Source organism: Arabidopsis lyrata (genome assembly GCF_000004255.2).
Source record: "Arabidopsis lyrata subsp. lyrata unplaced genomic scaffold ARALYscaffold_3, whole genome shotgun sequence".
Classification (NCBI taxonomy): Eukaryota; Viridiplantae; Streptophyta; class Magnoliopsida; order Brassicales; family Brassicaceae; genus Arabidopsis; species Arabidopsis lyrata.
Window position 1 is genome coordinate 8,324,614 of NW_003302553.1, and position 14,976 is coordinate 8,339,589.

The following is a 14,976-nucleotide window of genomic DNA, read 5'->3' on the forward strand; positions in this document are numbered from 1 at the left end:
TTTCGCCAAAAAAATTGCGGAATCTCTTTTTCTCGCAAAAAAAATTTTTTGGCGGGAAAATTTTTTGGCGGGAAAAATTTTTACGCGAAAATTTTACAAGGTATTTTAAAGGTTTTTTATAAGTGTTTTGGCGGGAAAATTGCGGGATCACTTTTCCTGCCAAAAAATATTTGTATTTTGTTGACCTAATTTTGTTTCAAATAAGGGTAAAATGGTCATTAAAAATTAAAAGAGGGCAAACTTAAAAATAGACTCTCAAAGGGGGCATTTTTGAAAAGGGGTATTGAAAAAAGGGCATTTTTAACAATTTCTCTAATATAAAACGACTAAAAGATTTTTAACTGTAAAAAATAATTGTAAAAATGATAAAATAGATTTTAGAAAACAACAAAAATGGTAAAATAGTAATTAAAAATAATAGCGGATGTGATTGGTAATCTTTTCATTTGTTGCGGTGAAAATTGTATCATTAAAATATGGTATAAACTAAAAATTAGACCAAATATATATATATATATATATATATATATATATATATATATATTTATTTATTTTGTTGACAAATAATTATATATAAAAATAGTACCAACTGTTAAAAAAAAATTTGACTGATTTATCTCATAAAATTTTTTATGTAAAAAAAAAATGACCAGTGAAAACTTTGATCTCTTAATATGGATAATTTCTTTAAAATATGGTAATAAACCACAATATAGTAAAAATTAAACAAAAAGATAATAGTTTTTTTTTTATAATTTTTCGTCGACAAACAAATATCTATAAAATTTGTACCAACTCGTAAAAATATTTTTTACTGATTTATGTCATGAACATTTTAATGTAAAAAAAAGTTACCAATGAAAACATTCATCTTTTTAATATGGATAGTATCTTGTCTAATATGGACATTTACTAAGTCTAATGTGGACATTTATATTTAGTCTTATCTAATGTATGAAATTGGTATGGATGTTGAAAAAGGTACAATCCTTATCGTCAACCATTTTGGAAAAAGACAAATCAAGATTTTGAAATTTTTTTTTTACAAATCAAGATTGTCTAATATATCACGATATTTTGAAGATTGCAATTGTGGCAGATGTCAATTTGAAGATCAATTTAAATTTTTGATATAAATCTAAATTAAGAAAATAAAAAGGACATAAGAAGTAATATATTTTGAATCAATTGACCTAAAAAAACAAAGAATAATCATTATTATGATTTATCCATGAGAGAAAAAATTCCAAGCACGATCTCCAACCACTCGAATCTTCACTGTCGGAAACAAACGGCCAATGTTTTACCACGTCGCGTTCTCTAATTGGATATAAATCTTTACAAGCACTTAAAATCTCAACCCTTTTTTCTCATTCGTCCACGTTACTCTTTTAAAATTGTAAAATTAATATTGTTAAAAGATAATTATTCACAAAAATAAAATAAAATTTGCGGAGAACAAAAAAAAAAAAAAAAAAAAGGGGTTCAGGCCTTAAAATGGCTGCTCGTGTCGAGGCGGCAGCAACACACTTGTCGTCTCTCCCTGTAGCGTCTCTGGAGTTTTCGCAGTCACGAATCTTGTTTTGAAGAAATTTAATTTGGTAAATATATAGTATATTTTTAAGCTCTTTTCTCTTTATTATTATCCGTTTTCTGACTTGTGGATCTGTCTTTGTCTGATCATCCAATTTTTGTTGTGTTTCCTCTGTTTCGTTTATGAATCATGATGTTAGAAGAAGTAGTAAAGGAAGTAACTTTCGGTTGTGAAATTGGAGTTAAAGAGAGTCTCTTTAGTAGCTATTTGTTTAAATTTATCGGTTTGATTCTTGTTGCTATTAGGGTTTTTAAGAGAAATGAGTTGATTTTCCTCTGGAATCTGGAATAGATCCGTTTCATCTTTGCTGATTTGCTCTATGTATGAGTAAACTCTGTATCTGGTGTGAATTCGTTTTCCACAACAAAAGTCATCAGATTTCATTTTTTTTATAAACATTATACAAAGATCTGACCTTTATTAATTGACTTTACTGTGTTTTTACATTTGTTCGCACGCATTTATGTGGGTTGTCCAGTTTCGCTTTAGTTTTCTTTCTCTTTTATATGGATGTGAACATGCATTACTGACACAGCTCACTCGTTCTCTGTTTCATGGATTCTTAGCATTGTGTAATACACTCTAACTGCTTTACTTTAATTTTATAAGAAGGGTTTTAGGGCTTGGATGCTTTGTTTTCATTGAAGAAGAAGTACAAGGAGTGAATACAAGGATTATGGGAACTCACATCAATTTCAACAACTTAGGAGGTGGTGGTCACCCTGGAGGGGAAGGGAGTAGTAATCAGATGAAGCCAACGGGTAGTGTTGTCATGCCCTTGGCGAGGCAGTCCTCGGTCTATTCCCTTACCTTTGATGAGTTACAGAACACACTAGGTGGACCGGGAAAAGATTTCGGGTCAATGAACATGGATGAACTCCTGAAGAGCATATGGACTGCTGAGGAAGCTCAGGGCCTGGCCATGACTTCTTCGTCAGCTGCTACAGCGGTAGCGCAACCCGGTACTGGTATCCCTGGTGGGAACCTCCAGAGGCAAGGCTCTTTGACGTTGCCTAGAACGATTAGTCAGAAGACTGTTGATGAGGTGTGGAAATGTTTGATCACCAAGGATGGTAATATGGGAAGTAGCAGCGGAGGCGGTGGTGAGTCGAATGCGCTTCCTGGGAGGCAACAGACTTTAGGGGAAATGACACTTGAAGAGTTTCTGTTCCGTGCTGGGGTTGTAAGAGAAGATAACTGTGCTCAACAGATGGGTCAGGTCAATGGAAACAACAACAACAACGGGTTTTATGGTAACAGCACCGCTGCTGGCGGCTTTGGTTTTGGATTTGATCAGCCAAATCAAAACAGCATATCATTCAATGGTAATAATGATTCTATTATCATGAATCAGCCACCTGGTTTAGGGCTCAAAGTGGGTGGAACAATGCTGCAGCAGCAGCAGCAACAACAACAACAACAACAACAACAACAACAACAACAACAACAGTTATTGCAGCAGCAGCAACAACAGCAGTTGCAGCAGCTGAATCAGCCTCATCCACAGCAGCAGCTGAATCAGCCTCATCCACAGCAGCAGCATCCGCAGCAGCGGCTGCCTCAAATCATTTTTCCTAAACAAACAAATGTAGCATTTTCTTCGCCTGTGAATATAGTCAACAAGGGTTTTGCTGGGGCTGCAAATAATTCCATCAACAATAGTAATGGATTAGCTAGTTTCGGAGGAACTGGGGTTACTGTTGCAGCAACTTCTCCAGGGACAAGCAGCGCAGAAAATAATTCTTTATCACCAGTTCCATATGTGCTTAATCGAGGACGAAGAAGCAATACAGGTCTAGAGAAGGTTATCGAGAGGAGGCAAAGGAGAATGATCAAGAACCGAGAATCAGCTGCTAGATCAAGAGCTCGAAAGCAGGTGAGTATAAATCTAACCAAACTTATCTAGTCCCTTTTGTTTGGTTTGACTATTTTGGTCTTATCTTTTGCAAGACTGAATCAAACAAAAACATAAAAAACCAGCAAAGATTTCTTCTATCCCGAACCACTTGTATTAAGAAAGGTGCTTTATCTTCCATTTTTTGTTAACGATCCACTAATTGCAGGCTTATACATTGGAACTGGAAGCTGAAATTGAAAAGCTCAAGAAAACGAATCAAGAACTGCAGAAAAAACAGGTTTCTTTCTGTTTCCGACTTTTACAACCTCTCTGTGTTTTCTGTTTTCCCCTCTCAGACTTTAGGACTTGGCTCTGAATCCTAGCTTCCCCTATATTGCAGGCTGAAATGGTGGAGATGCAGAAGAATGAGGTAATTGTTTAAGAAGTTAATTTTTTCATTAAGTTCGTTTTGAAACCCTTGACCATACTTTGATTAGGACCAACATCAGCAGCAAAAGACCAAACTTAAGTTGTAGGTCTAATAGTCTAGGTTGGTCCTAATCAAGTATGTCCCCAACTGAAGCTCAAACTCTAGATAGTTTTCGAACATTTTCATGGTCTGGCCTCGTTTTGAATTAGCCTTTTTGATTGTGTTGTTCACTAGTACTCTTTTTGAAATTAGCAGCTGAAGGAATCGTCGAAGCAACCGTGGGGCAGCAAAAGACAATGCTTGAGAAGGACATTAACTGGTCCGTGGTGAAGGATGAAGCAACAAGAACGGTTTAAACCAGCTGCCTAGCTTGGGACTAATGTAATAGGAGTTAGTGCTACCTGTACAGGAGATTAAGAGAAATTGAGTGAAAAGTCTAGGTTACAGAGTAGAAGAGAGTTTTCATTATGAATAAATGACAGTTTGTGCCCTGACCTTTATTAGTCTAGGTTAGATTATCCTCTGTTTTTGTGTTTTCTGGTTGTTGGGGTTTCTAAAAGACATACAGTAGTTGTTTATATATATGTCTGACTTTGTATTACGGATTTGGTTCTCTTATATCATTAATTTGGGTTTAACCATTACTTAAGAGTGGCAACGAAATCAAAGAGACTGGTTGGGTCCCATATTTATCTTTCAAAATTGCAATTAGAAAACAGTTTGGATGATCCCAAGTGACAAATTTCTAGAAAAAAAATGTGACTAATTGTCTTTCCTCACTCAAAAAGAGAGACCATTTGGTGGAGAGTGAGGGGAACCAGTCTCAAGCAGAAAACTCCGGCTACAATGCGACCTTGAAGTCGTACTAGAGGAAGAAGCCAAGCCACGGATGTCTCCACTTTGAAACCCTGAGTCACCTCTCAGTGACCGTCCTTTGTTCTCCTCGACCGCCATTGCAAGCCCGAGATGCAATGGATCACAGCTTTCGTACAACAGCCTCAGGACTTGCTTGATCGATGGCCTAGCCACGCCTTCTTTCTCTGTGCACCATCTTACAACTGCCACTAATGTTTCAAGCTGTTCTCCATCTATGCAGTCTTTGATTCTCGGATCCACCAGATCTATGCGTCTTGATTCTGATACCAGTAAAGGCTGACACAATTCTACCAGGTTCCTACCTTCATCAACCGCTCTTTTCCCAGTTATGATCTCTAGCAACACCACTCCGTAGCTGTACACATCGCTTTTCTCTGTCAGTTCTTGTGTTACAACGTACTCTGGATCTACATAGCCTGAAATTCAGATTTCATGGTTTTAGATTTTGCTCAATATTTCAAGAGTAGTTGTTTCCTTTGTATCCTGACCTGGAGTTCCACGGATATCGGTATTAACAGGTTCAAAACAAATGGAGCCATCTCTAGAAGCATGTGCAAGGCCAAAATCTGCAAGCTGCACCACATAACCTCACAGGTCAATTCTTCAAGAGGTAAAACGAATTGATAAGTCAGTGTACCAGTTGATGTGAAAGGATGCAGACGCACCTTAGCAACAAAGTTCTCGTCGAGTAATATGTTGCCTGACTTAATGTCTCTGTGACAGAGAGGAGGGTCACAGTAGAAATGAAGGTATTCCTGGAGGAAAAGAAGCATATCCAGCCAAGAACTAAGAACAGTAATAATACAAACCATTATCGGTTTTATGAAAAATGTAGATGATAGCTTAAGAAATTTACCAGAGCATTAGCCACATCGATTGCGATTTTCATCCTTGTTTCCCAACTAAGTGGAGGTTTTTCCGTGGCTGCACAGGGATGAAGAACAACGTTCAAATTTTTTTTGTCAAGTCTTAAACATATAAATAAAATCTGCAAATCGATGAGCATACAGTGTAGATGATCCTTCAGGCTCCCATTTTCCATATACTCGTAGACAAGGAACCTGTAATTATCAGGTTAGATAAGCAGAGGGCAATCCAATATATTTTTCACACAAAAGGGGAGAAACGAAATGAAGCTAAACTGAAATCATTCACCTCTCGTTCTTCTTGTTACAAAACCCTTTCAAAGCAACTAGGTGACGGTGATGCAGCCTGGCGAGAAGCTCTATCTCTCTGCAAAATTCATCTTCTGCTTGTTCAGAGCTCTTGTTCATCCTTTTTACAGCTGCAACCAACCCATTACTGAACTCAGCTTTGTAAACAGTCCCAAAGCCCCCACGGCCAATCACTGTGTTGAAATCTTCAGTTGCTTTCCTTATCTCCTTGTAGCTGAATTTCCGAAAACCAGACGAAGCACCTGAAAAATTTAACCACACAATTCTTTCACATGGTCTAACATCTCTTGTTAGTGTACCATCAGAAGAACTTTTCACCTTCATGAATCATCGACCTTGGGTGGGGAGAAGGAGATGTCCTTTTAAGATTACAATCCATGCCCTTGGAGTCATCAAGTTCTCGTTTTTTTCTTTGGATAAGAACTATTAGGAATACGAGCATCACAAGAGCAACAGCTGAAACAGCGATCCCAATAGTCGGAACCATTGTCAAGTGATATCGATGGTGACTTTTTAATGGAGACAAAACAAGATTGTCGCTGCTTGGACTATCAGCTAACACTGGAGGAGAAGCTTCTGGGCTCAGCGATGATGGAGACGAACCTGAGTAGATGTCAAGAAAGTCAGAAAAATAAAGAAAAAGTCCAATCTGGATCTAATACTAAGAAGATTATACTGTATAATTTATACAGGACACTAATATAGACAGGATCTGTCTAGCATCTTTCCCAATATAGAAACAATGATAAGATTCTACACTCCATGAATGGTATTTTGAGACACAAAACTGTATATACCTGAAGCGGGGCTAAGCTCAGGCACATTAAAGAAGCAGCTAGCGAGTTCAAGAGCAGATGAATTGTCAACCCGGCTTGCTAACACAGCATAAGTTGCATCACGACAAGTACTCAGTTTGATGCTATTATCTGCACCAACGAGGCTACGAAGGTAGGTGATACTGGAATTCAAGCAATTCCTACATTGATCACCCGGTGGAAGCGGAAGTTTGCAGTTTCTAGAAACATCTCCAAAACTTGTGGAATGAAGCATCGGCGGTACAGTGGCCAGACCCTCGCAATCGTAGTTAACAAGAATCTTGGTCCCTAATCCACAGAAGATGGTAGCATTTCTTGGGATTCCATAAAGCTCCATGGTTCTAGAGATAGTAGTAATGCAGATTTCAGTTAAATCTGATGTAACTCCAAGATCAGCTGTGTAGTTCGCATAGCGGGCGACAGATACTGCAACGAAAGCATTCATGTAGCGGCAGCATCTAGCTCTATCGGTATTGTTCGAGCACACGGAAGCCACTAGAGTGAAGTTAGATGAAGTAAAGTCCAATGGACAACCTGTAAACACAATAAAGACACATAAAGCACATAACTTTGCTTCAATTTTGCAAGAGTTTCTTTCTGTTAATGATAATCTCATCAAAGGTGACGACTTTAAGCAGCGAATTCACCACAAATTAGAAACAAAAGAAAACCAAAACACTTTAAACGACGAATGAACATTGAAATTCGCAAAACCCATAAAGTCTAAAACTTTTGAAAAATCAAGATTAACAACAGTTCGTTTATTCTTTATCTAGTTACGAATTAAACCCATGGAAGAAGATTGGTGAAGGATGTTGTGAGAGACAAAACCTGCTTCGGAGAGTAAAGGCAAGTACTGGAATCCAAGAAATGCGAAGAATGCGAGCAAGAGAGCTTGCTTATAAACCACCACCATGGCCAAAAGAAGAGAGAGAGAGAGAGAGAGAGAGAGAGAGAGAGAGAGAGAGAGACGTTAGGAGAGGTCAATGAGAAGTCGCCTGAAGAGAATGACAGTGGAAGAAGGTCAGTGACAATGAGATGGAGAGAGAAAGAGAGAGCCTCCCAAAATTTCTCCATTTCTTGATGAAAAACCATTAAACCTGTAAATAATCCTTTAATTTGTCATTCTCTTACGTTTTTACCCGCAAGTTCGTTAGAAGTGTTTTAAGCACCCCCCATACAAATAAAGTTACTAATTTTGGCTTAAATGATTTTTTTTTCTTGTATAATAACATAATCATTGCAATTGTCAAATAAAGTGGGCTATCTTATCTCTTCACATGATTTGGTTCCATAGATTACTGTTGTTGTATGTGATATAATATCTAATTTAGAAACCATAATTTTATCGATACAAAGAATATTATCTCGCTATATGTTATCCATCATTAACACCTGTAGAATGTTAAGATAAGGGCACCTAAATGTCAAACTAGTAATGATACTTTATTTGTATATGGTTTTTCTCATGTGTGAGGTTAGTTCTATGATTGCTTTGGCCCGGCAACAAAACGTATTTAATTTTCATAAGATTTAATTAACTTGATAGCATGTTATTACTTGATAATGATGATAGTCTCATTCAAGTTCTTCATTTTTTGGTCTTTTATTCTTAAAAAGGAATCAAATGACCTTTAAAGATCGAATAACCATTTCATGTAGGAGATGGCATGTAAAGTATAAAAAGAACCTATTAATATCATCATTGTCTCCGAGATGCTCGCAATTCCTCTTGTTATTTTTTTTGAAAAAGATAAATTTAGACTTAAAGTTTTTATTCTCTTTTTTTTGTTGTTTGGTCAAAACCAAACACAAATCACCCCTTCCAAGTCTTTTGTAGTTTTACCAAGTAGTTGCTTCTTCCCAAAGCCAAAATCTTTGGGTTTTAATTCTTTCAAAAAAGTTTTATGGGATTTTGTTGCGAGAAAGAAGACAATGTTTCAGAGTTTCACCTTCTTTCTAACAGCGCTTCTCATTCCATGTTTTCTTATCCTTAGCCCTTCATGTGCCCTCAAGGTAACTTAATCTGAACAAATCCTTCTTCAAAATCATCAAGAATTGATCATAAATGATTCTATCTAACCTAAAAACCCTAATGAATCATAGGTTTTGAGAAAATTTACATAAAGTGTTGTTGATCTTTGTGTTGATTGGTAGGAAGGAGAAACATGCATCGTGAGCAAGAATTGTGATCGGGGATTACACTGTGAATCGTGTCTCGCCAGCGATAGTTTCCGACCTAGATGCTCTCGAATGCAACCCATTAACCCCACCTCCAAGGTTTCTTTTTTTCTTTCTTTTAAAATCATTTATATTCTTAATTCTTAATATTTGTTGCATGCAACTTGCAACAATCGATTGATCATTTTCATGTTTTATGTGTCAAAAGGTAAAAGGTTTGCCTTACAACAAGTACTCGTGGTTAACAACCCACAATTCATTTGCTCGAATAGGTGCAAAATCAGGCACTGGCTCTATGATTCTTGCACCTTCCAACCAACAAGATTCAATCACAAGCCAACTCCTTGTAAATATTCTTTATCGTAATAAACCCTTTTCAAAAGTTTCATTTTTTAGTTTGATTCTTATCTTTACATATATATGTTGGGTTATTACAGAATGGTGTTAGAGGGTTTATGCTTGACATGTACGACTTCCAAAATGATATATGGCTCTGCCATTCTTACGGTGGAAATTGCTTCAATTACACCGCATTCGTAAGTTCCATATAGATTCTTATAACTTGATCGGTCCAATGTCGAAAATGTTTCTAATTAATTTGTTTTTTGGTTTGTATGTAGCAACCCGCGGTTAACATTTTAAAGGAGTTTCAAGTGTTTCTAGACAAGAACAAGGATGTTGTTGTGACACTTATCCTCGAGGACTATGTAAAATCTCCTAATGGTTTAACCAAAGTGTTTGATGCATCCGGATTACGAAATTTCATGTTTCCGGTAACAAGAATGCCTAAAAACGGAGAAGATTGGCCTACTATCGATGATATGATAAGTCAGAACCAACGATTGCTTGTTTTCACGTCTAACCCTCATAAAGAAGCGTCTGAGGGAATTGCGTTTATATGGAGATACATGATAGAGAATCAATGTGAGTTCATCTCCAAATAGATTAATACAACATATCATTTTTATTATGATATGAATGAAATAATGTTATGATTTTGTAGATGGAGATGGAGGGATGAAGGCTGGAGTTTGTACAAATAGACCGGAATCAGTTGCAATGGGAGATAGATCGAGATCACTTATTCTAGTCAATTACTTTCCGGATACTGCAGACGTGATCGGATCTTGTAAGCAGAACTCTGCTCCTCTTCTTGACACCATCAAAAATTGTCAAGAAGCCTCAGGACAACGCTGGCCTAACTTCATTGCAGTCGATTTCTACAAGGTACGTCGAATGATGTAGTCTGGTTTTGATGAGATTTTGGATCGGATTAATGTAGTAACATTTGAGTAATGTTCATGGATGTGTGTGGTTTAGAGAAGTGATGGTGGAGGAGCTCCAAAAGCAGTGGATGTTGCAAATGGTCATTCAGTCTGCGGCTGTGAAGATATAGCCGCTTGTAAAGTTAGTATTATATGATTATGTAGTCACTATGTGAATTATGCTATTATATGTTATGAAAAATGTTATTTAACGTTCCTGTGCAGGAGAACATGCCATATGGGACGTGTGAGAAGCAAGAAGAGAAGAAACCGGAATCAAACCTCATGATGATAGCAAAACTAACCGCGGAAGCGACTAAAGGCTATGGTCACCCATCTACCAAACCGACCCAACTTGGGCTTTCTGTGTTTGTTGTAACCTTTGTCTTACTTCTCTCAACTTTTTGACTCAAATGATTACTTTATACTAATGACAAAACTCTAATCTAAACATGTTCCGGTTCGCAAAGAACCAACCCAGTACGATCCAAAAAAAAAATCTATTTTACTTGTAGTCACCTAAATACATACAAAATAATATTTCATTTATTCAATGTCACAGTTACAATCAAAGTATCAAACCATGAATATCACAGTTACAACTTGGTTTTGGCTAGAGATTCCGAATCCGGTCTGGGTTAAGAGCACCATAAGATACCGGCGGCGAAGCCTGACCGTCTAATCCTTCTTGATCTGGTTTAATCCGGTGCGGATCTTTTCCACAAGGGACATAAAAGAAAGACTTATAGTTAGGACAACTCTGTTTCCGCAAGAAAAACTTGGCGCATTCCCATGGTGCTCTTTGATTCGCAAGATCTAGTATACAATTCATACCCACATCAAGAATCTTCCTTTTGATGAGTGTTCGACATTTTGGACCTACCTGCGTGAAGTAATTGGACGAGAGAGAAAGGTTCTTGAGGGCTGAGAGCTCGCAGACAATCTCCGGTATAGTACCGTAGAAGTTGTTTCTAGCCAAATTGAGCTGCTCCATCTTGTTTAGGCATCCGAAAGAGTACGGAATCAGACCGGTTAACTGGTTTGACTCAACATCGAAAACCGTAGCTCGGTTAAGGTTCCCAATTTGGTATGGTAAGCAACCTGTTAACTTGTTATTCAAGAAAAGGACTTCTTGTAGGGACTTGATGTCACCAATGCTTCCCGGAATAGGACCTGTGAATCTGCATCATATCGCATGTAATTTCCAAAAAAAAACACCTTTAGAACCTCAAAAATACAAGACACAATTCACAAATATCTCCTGACATCATACCAAACCTACTTTGTTTTTTTCTTGAAAAAAAAAACAGAGTAAAAAACTCTGTGATGAAGAATTAAAAACCAAAATTTGAAAAACGTTTTAGATTAAATATATATAGTAAAAAGAGAATGATAGTGTAGAGCTTTTGAGACCTGTTGTTAGCGAATGTGAGGTAAAGAGCAGTGATGGATCCGAGATTCTCAGGGAGTCTCTGAACAAGATTGTTGTTGTTGATGAACAATACGTCCAGGTCGAGATTGAAAACCTGAGGAGGTACAGAACCGGAGAAAGAATTGAATCTGAGATCGAGAAACGTTAGGTTTGTTGCTTTTAGTACAGAGCTTGGGAACTCTCCAGAGAGCTTATTGTTGCTGAGATCAAGCTCGAAAAGGTACTTCAAGTTGCTGAATTTTGGAACAGAGCCCACGAAACTGTTACTATTTGCGTGGAAGATGGTGACTTCTTCTAACTTGTTAAGGAAGTTATCTAGGCGGAGTTTCTTGCCTCCCAAGTTAAAGTTGTTGAACTGAATGCTGGCAAGTGCGAGGTCGTTTGTTCCCGGGAACTTGGCGCACTCTAGTCCTATATATTTGTCCTGAGCGCAAATGTCGGTGCCTACCCATGTTCTGAGTATCTTCTTTGGATCATTTTCGATTAGCGTCTGGAAATTCTTGATGACTGAATAAACGTTCTTTATTAGTGGGCTGGAGAACAGTAGTGGTGGTGGCAGTGGAGGAGCAAGTGGCCGTGGTGGCGGCGGAGATGGTGTTAGATAATGATGATAAGGTGGCGGACGACAGTTTTCAGGCTCCGGAGATGGGAATAGAGGAGGAAGTGGCTGTGGTGGAGGCAGGGGTGATGGTATTTGAGGTCGAGGAGGAGGCGGCGGAAGATAGTCTTCTGGCTCCGGAGATGGCGCCGGAGAATTGTAATTGAAGCTTTCACTGCCACCGCCGAAGATGATTTCGAGAGATTTTCTGTCAGTTATGTGGTTATTTCCGGTAGCTAAAATTGAAAGAAAGTGAAGAGACAGAATCAAGAAAATGGAAGGATTATAATTTGGGGCCATTGGTGATATATAGATTGATGCAAGGCTTGAGGATTGACTTAGAGAGAGCTATATAGATAAAGTGAGTGAAAATGATGAGAAGTCCAATGCACATGTCTTCTTGTGGGCTGGTTTAGGTTACACCTTACAATACAATTAATTAAATTTACATTTGAATTATTTGTTAGAAGAAAATATTAATTAAGATCTTCATAATATAATGCCAAAAGGGTGGTTGAATACATGTGTAAGCTAGCTTCGTTGGTGTATGATTTTTTCCCCGTCAACGGGTTCCGATAAAATTCTTGGTAATAGAAAAAGAGAAACATAAATTCTTCAATAGAATAACAAACAACTCAAAGTTAATGGAGTCACGACCGATACATTTTATCTTTCACTTTTAAGGATTCATTGTTTCAGAAAATTTCTAATATAATCTGCTTCTCAGTGTCCTCTACGGTTCTATGTTGACTTTTGATTTGTTGTGTTAGTCGTAGCGAAATAAGGAGAGGAGAGAATGGAATGGTGGCCTTGGTTTCGGGAGGAGCAGAGTATATACGAAATGGCTGAAGATGGGAAGACGTCGCTGTACGTAGGCGATCTGGAACCGAGTGTGACTGATTCTGAGCTGTTCGATGCGTTTAGCCATGCTAGTCATGTAAGCTCTGTTCGTGTTTGCAGAGATTTGACCACCAGGAGATCTCTTAGTTATGGCTACGTTACCTTTGACTATCCTCAAGAGGGTAACTTTTTCACTAATTTTTACGCACATTGATAATGCTATTTATATTCGATTAGGGTTACAGCCAGAATTGGTGTTACTATGTTTTTTTGCTTCTGATTTCTCTTTTTGGTCGATCGTTGATTAGCTAAAAGAGCAATGGAAATGCTGAACTTTACTACTCTTAAGGGAAAAATCATTAGAGTTATGTCCTATGTCCATAATCCAAGTCTTCGAAAGCGTGGAGTTGGTAATATATTTATTAAGGTACTAGATTTTAACCCGCAGTACACCGCGGGATGATTTAATTTTAAAGTTAATATAAAAATATTTTGTAAATTGTATCTCCTTATAACATATTTATTTATATTATAGTTTACAATTGTTATTAAGTAACGGTATACCACGAGTCCACGGGATAATTATTAATAAACTGAGGATTTAACCCGTATTAAAGCGGTATATAAATATTGATTCAAATTCGTCCGCCATATAAATCATTTCCGAAATATAACCCGTTCCGTAATTTCTTAACCCATCTTGTGATTTGTATTAAAAAAAATGATATGATTCTGAATCATTGTCTAAATATTTTAATCGATGTAGAACGTTGAACACACATTTTCGTCAATTGGATAATATATGTCCGTTTTTAAAATTTCGAATCACAGTATATGCAGAAAAATAGTTGATTTTTTTTTTTACTTTATGTATTATATGATGATTCAAAACAGTTAAAAACAAATCAAACAAAGATGATAGGAGAATCATAATTATAAATCTTATATAATCAAATCTTCTAAAAATCTAAATTATTAAATATGGAATATCCGGTGTATGAGTTGGGTTAAATATAACCCGACCCAACAAATTTTTTGTGAAGGAATTTTTAAAATGGATCGGATATCCGATATACCCGAAAGCTTTTTTACCCACACGTCACAAAAAGTGATGCGATTATACTAGTATAGATACACATATAGAGCTTATTCTTTTTCTAGGATTGTAACAAGAGAAAGACATTCTTAAGAGTTGTAACCTGTCACAGAATCTTGAAAAATCCATCGATCAAGAAGGACTCTATCATACATTTTCGTGCTTTGGATCAATTCTTAGATTCAAAGTAGCGACTGATGCCTTTGGTAAATCAAAAGGCTTTGGCTTTGTACAGTACAACACTGAAAAATCAGCTCATAATGCCACAGAACATATGAACGGAATGCTTCTTAACGATACGAAAGTATACGTTGGACCTTTTCTTCAAAGAGATTCTCCAATCGAAAAGGCGATGTTGGATTGGAGAATTCAACAGAGGCAAAGGAACATCTTTATTTTTCTGATCCAAAATTTGACATAATTTTATTTTGTAATAATTATGACATTACACTATTCTCCGTTATTGTTACTTTTTTTGTTTTGTTTGAGGTTTAATCACTAAAGTAATTAAGAAAATTATTGTTCTATTATATGGGATCATTATTTTCACAAAGAAAACTAAACTTGATTGTTTTTTCTCGAATTTTCTGCATTTTTTTATAGAAGAAGTTTAATATTATTATAGATTCACTAGCATAATGTAATTTTACAAAAACCGAAAAAAACATAAAATACATTCGCTTAGAAAAACAAATAACAATTTTTTTCGGCCAAATAACAAACATAAAATTAAGTCTTAATTTTAATATGTGTGTATGACTAAATTAAAAAGGAAAAAAATAAGACATTCAAAAGAGTAGCAAGCAAGTTAGTACTAAATTAAGACATTCGAAAGTG

At 36.7% G+C, this 14,976-nt stretch overlaps 4 protein-coding genes across 8 annotated transcripts; 2 read left to right on the plus strand and 2 right to left on the minus strand.

Annotated features, from left to right (window-relative positions):
• The first annotated feature begins 1,467 nt into the window (after positions 1-1,467).
• On the plus strand, positions 1,468-4,505 carry LOC9321372 (ABSCISIC ACID-INSENSITIVE 5-like protein 7). Of its 4 annotated transcripts, none has more exons than XM_021031493.1 (5): positions 1,468-1,601; positions 2,204-3,470; positions 3,658-3,729; positions 3,832-3,861; positions 4,114-4,502. In XM_021031493.1, exons 2-5 carry the CDS (start codon positions 2,271-2,273, stop codon positions 4,189-4,191), a joined length of 1,380 nt encoding a protein of 459 aa, XP_020887152.1. In that variant the 5' UTR covers positions 1,468-1,601; positions 2,204-2,270; the 3' UTR covers positions 4,192-4,502. The 4 variants fall into 4 exon arrangements, with proteins under 4 accessions (XP_020887152.1, XP_020887151.1, XP_020887153.1 ...); XM_021031492.1 differs by having other exon boundaries at positions 2,207-3,470; XM_021031494.1 differs by lacking the exon at positions 1,468-1,601 and having other exon boundaries at positions 1,611-3,470; positions 4,117-4,505.
• Positions 4,506-4,534: 29 nt separating this feature from the next.
• Positions 4,535-7,904, minus strand: LOC9319238 (probable receptor-like protein kinase At1g49730). Of its 2 annotated transcripts, none has more exons than XM_021031489.1 (9): positions 7,561-7,904; positions 6,710-7,266; positions 6,231-6,515; positions 5,893-6,154; positions 5,746-5,798; positions 5,594-5,661; positions 5,403-5,492; positions 5,226-5,310; positions 4,535-5,153 (listed from the first exon to the last, which is right to left on the minus strand). In XM_021031489.1, exons 1-9 carry the CDS (start codon positions 7,641-7,643, stop codon positions 4,642-4,644), a joined length of 1,995 nt encoding a protein of 664 aa, XP_020887148.1. In that variant the 5' UTR covers positions 7,644-7,904; the 3' UTR covers positions 4,535-4,641. The 2 variants fall into 2 exon arrangements, with proteins under 2 accessions (XP_020887148.1, XP_020887149.1); XM_021031490.1 differs by having other exon boundaries at positions 6,710-7,261; positions 7,559-7,902.
• A 609-nt stretch (positions 7,905-8,513) lies between these two features.
• LOC9321373 (PI-PLC X domain-containing protein At5g67130) lies at positions 8,514-10,651 on the plus strand. The gene is made up of 8 exons (XM_021030532.1): positions 8,514-8,743; positions 8,885-9,007; positions 9,117-9,254; positions 9,346-9,444; positions 9,529-9,832; positions 9,912-10,135; positions 10,229-10,315; positions 10,399-10,651. The coding sequence occupies exons 1-8, from the start codon at positions 8,663-8,665 to the stop codon at positions 10,579-10,581; spliced, it is 1,239 nt and encodes a 412-aa protein (XP_020886191.1). The 5' UTR covers positions 8,514-8,662; the 3' UTR covers positions 10,582-10,651.
• A 43-nt stretch (positions 10,652-10,694) lies between these two features.
• Positions 10,695-13,378, minus strand: LOC9319239 (uncharacterized protein At4g06744). Its single transcript, XM_002885261.2, has 2 exons — positions 11,587-13,378; positions 10,695-11,354 (listed from the first exon to the last, which is right to left on the minus strand). Exons 1-2 carry the CDS (start codon positions 12,501-12,503, stop codon positions 10,787-10,789), a joined length of 1,485 nt encoding a protein of 494 aa, XP_002885307.1. The 5' UTR covers positions 12,504-13,378; the 3' UTR covers positions 10,695-10,786.
• Between the last annotated feature and the right edge of the window lie 1,598 nt (positions 13,379-14,976).

Excerpts from the sequence above, each read along its gene's own strand:
- LOC9321372 (XM_021031493.1), top strand. The coding sequence starts at position 2,271 with ATGGGAACTCACATCAATTTCAACAACTTAGGAGGTGGTGGTCACCCT. Across the intron at positions 3,471-3,657 it reads GATCAAGAGCTCGAAAGCAG|GCTTATACATTGGAACTGGA; the intron begins GTGAGTATAAAT and ends CACTAATTGCAG. Across the intron at positions 3,730-3,831 it reads AAGAACTGCAGAAAAAACAG|GCTGAAATGGTGGAGATGCA; the intron begins GTTTCTTTCTGT and ends CCTATATTGCAG.
- LOC9319238 (XM_021031489.1), bottom strand. The coding sequence starts at position 7,643 with ATGGTGGTGGTTTATAAGCAAGCTCTCTTGCTCGCATTCTTCGCATTT. Across the intron at positions 6,516-6,709 it reads TGAGCTTAGCCCCGCTTCAG|GTTCGTCTCCATCATCGCTG; the intron begins GTATATACAGTT and ends ACATCTACTCAG. Across the intron at positions 5,799-5,892 it reads TGTAACAAGAAGAACGAGAG|GTTCCTTGTCTACGAGTATA; the intron begins GTGAATGATTTC and ends TGATAATTACAG.
- LOC9321373 (XM_021030532.1), top strand. The coding sequence starts at position 8,663 with ATGTTTCAGAGTTTCACCTTCTTTCTAACAGCGCTTCTCATTCCATGT. Across the intron at positions 8,744-8,884 it reads GCCCTTCATGTGCCCTCAAG|GAAGGAGAAACATGCATCGT; the intron begins GTAACTTAATCT and ends GTTGATTGGTAG. Across the intron at positions 9,445-9,528 it reads GCTTCAATTACACCGCATTC|CAACCCGCGGTTAACATTTT; the intron begins GTAAGTTCCATA and ends GTTTGTATGTAG.
- LOC9319239 (XM_002885261.2), bottom strand. The coding sequence starts at position 12,503 with ATGGCCCCAAATTATAATCCTTCCATTTTCTTGATTCTGTCTCTTCAC. Across the intron at positions 11,355-11,586 it reads CTCACATTCGCTAACAACAG|ATTCACAGGTCCTATTCCGG; the intron begins GTCTCAAAAGCT and ends GATATGATGCAG.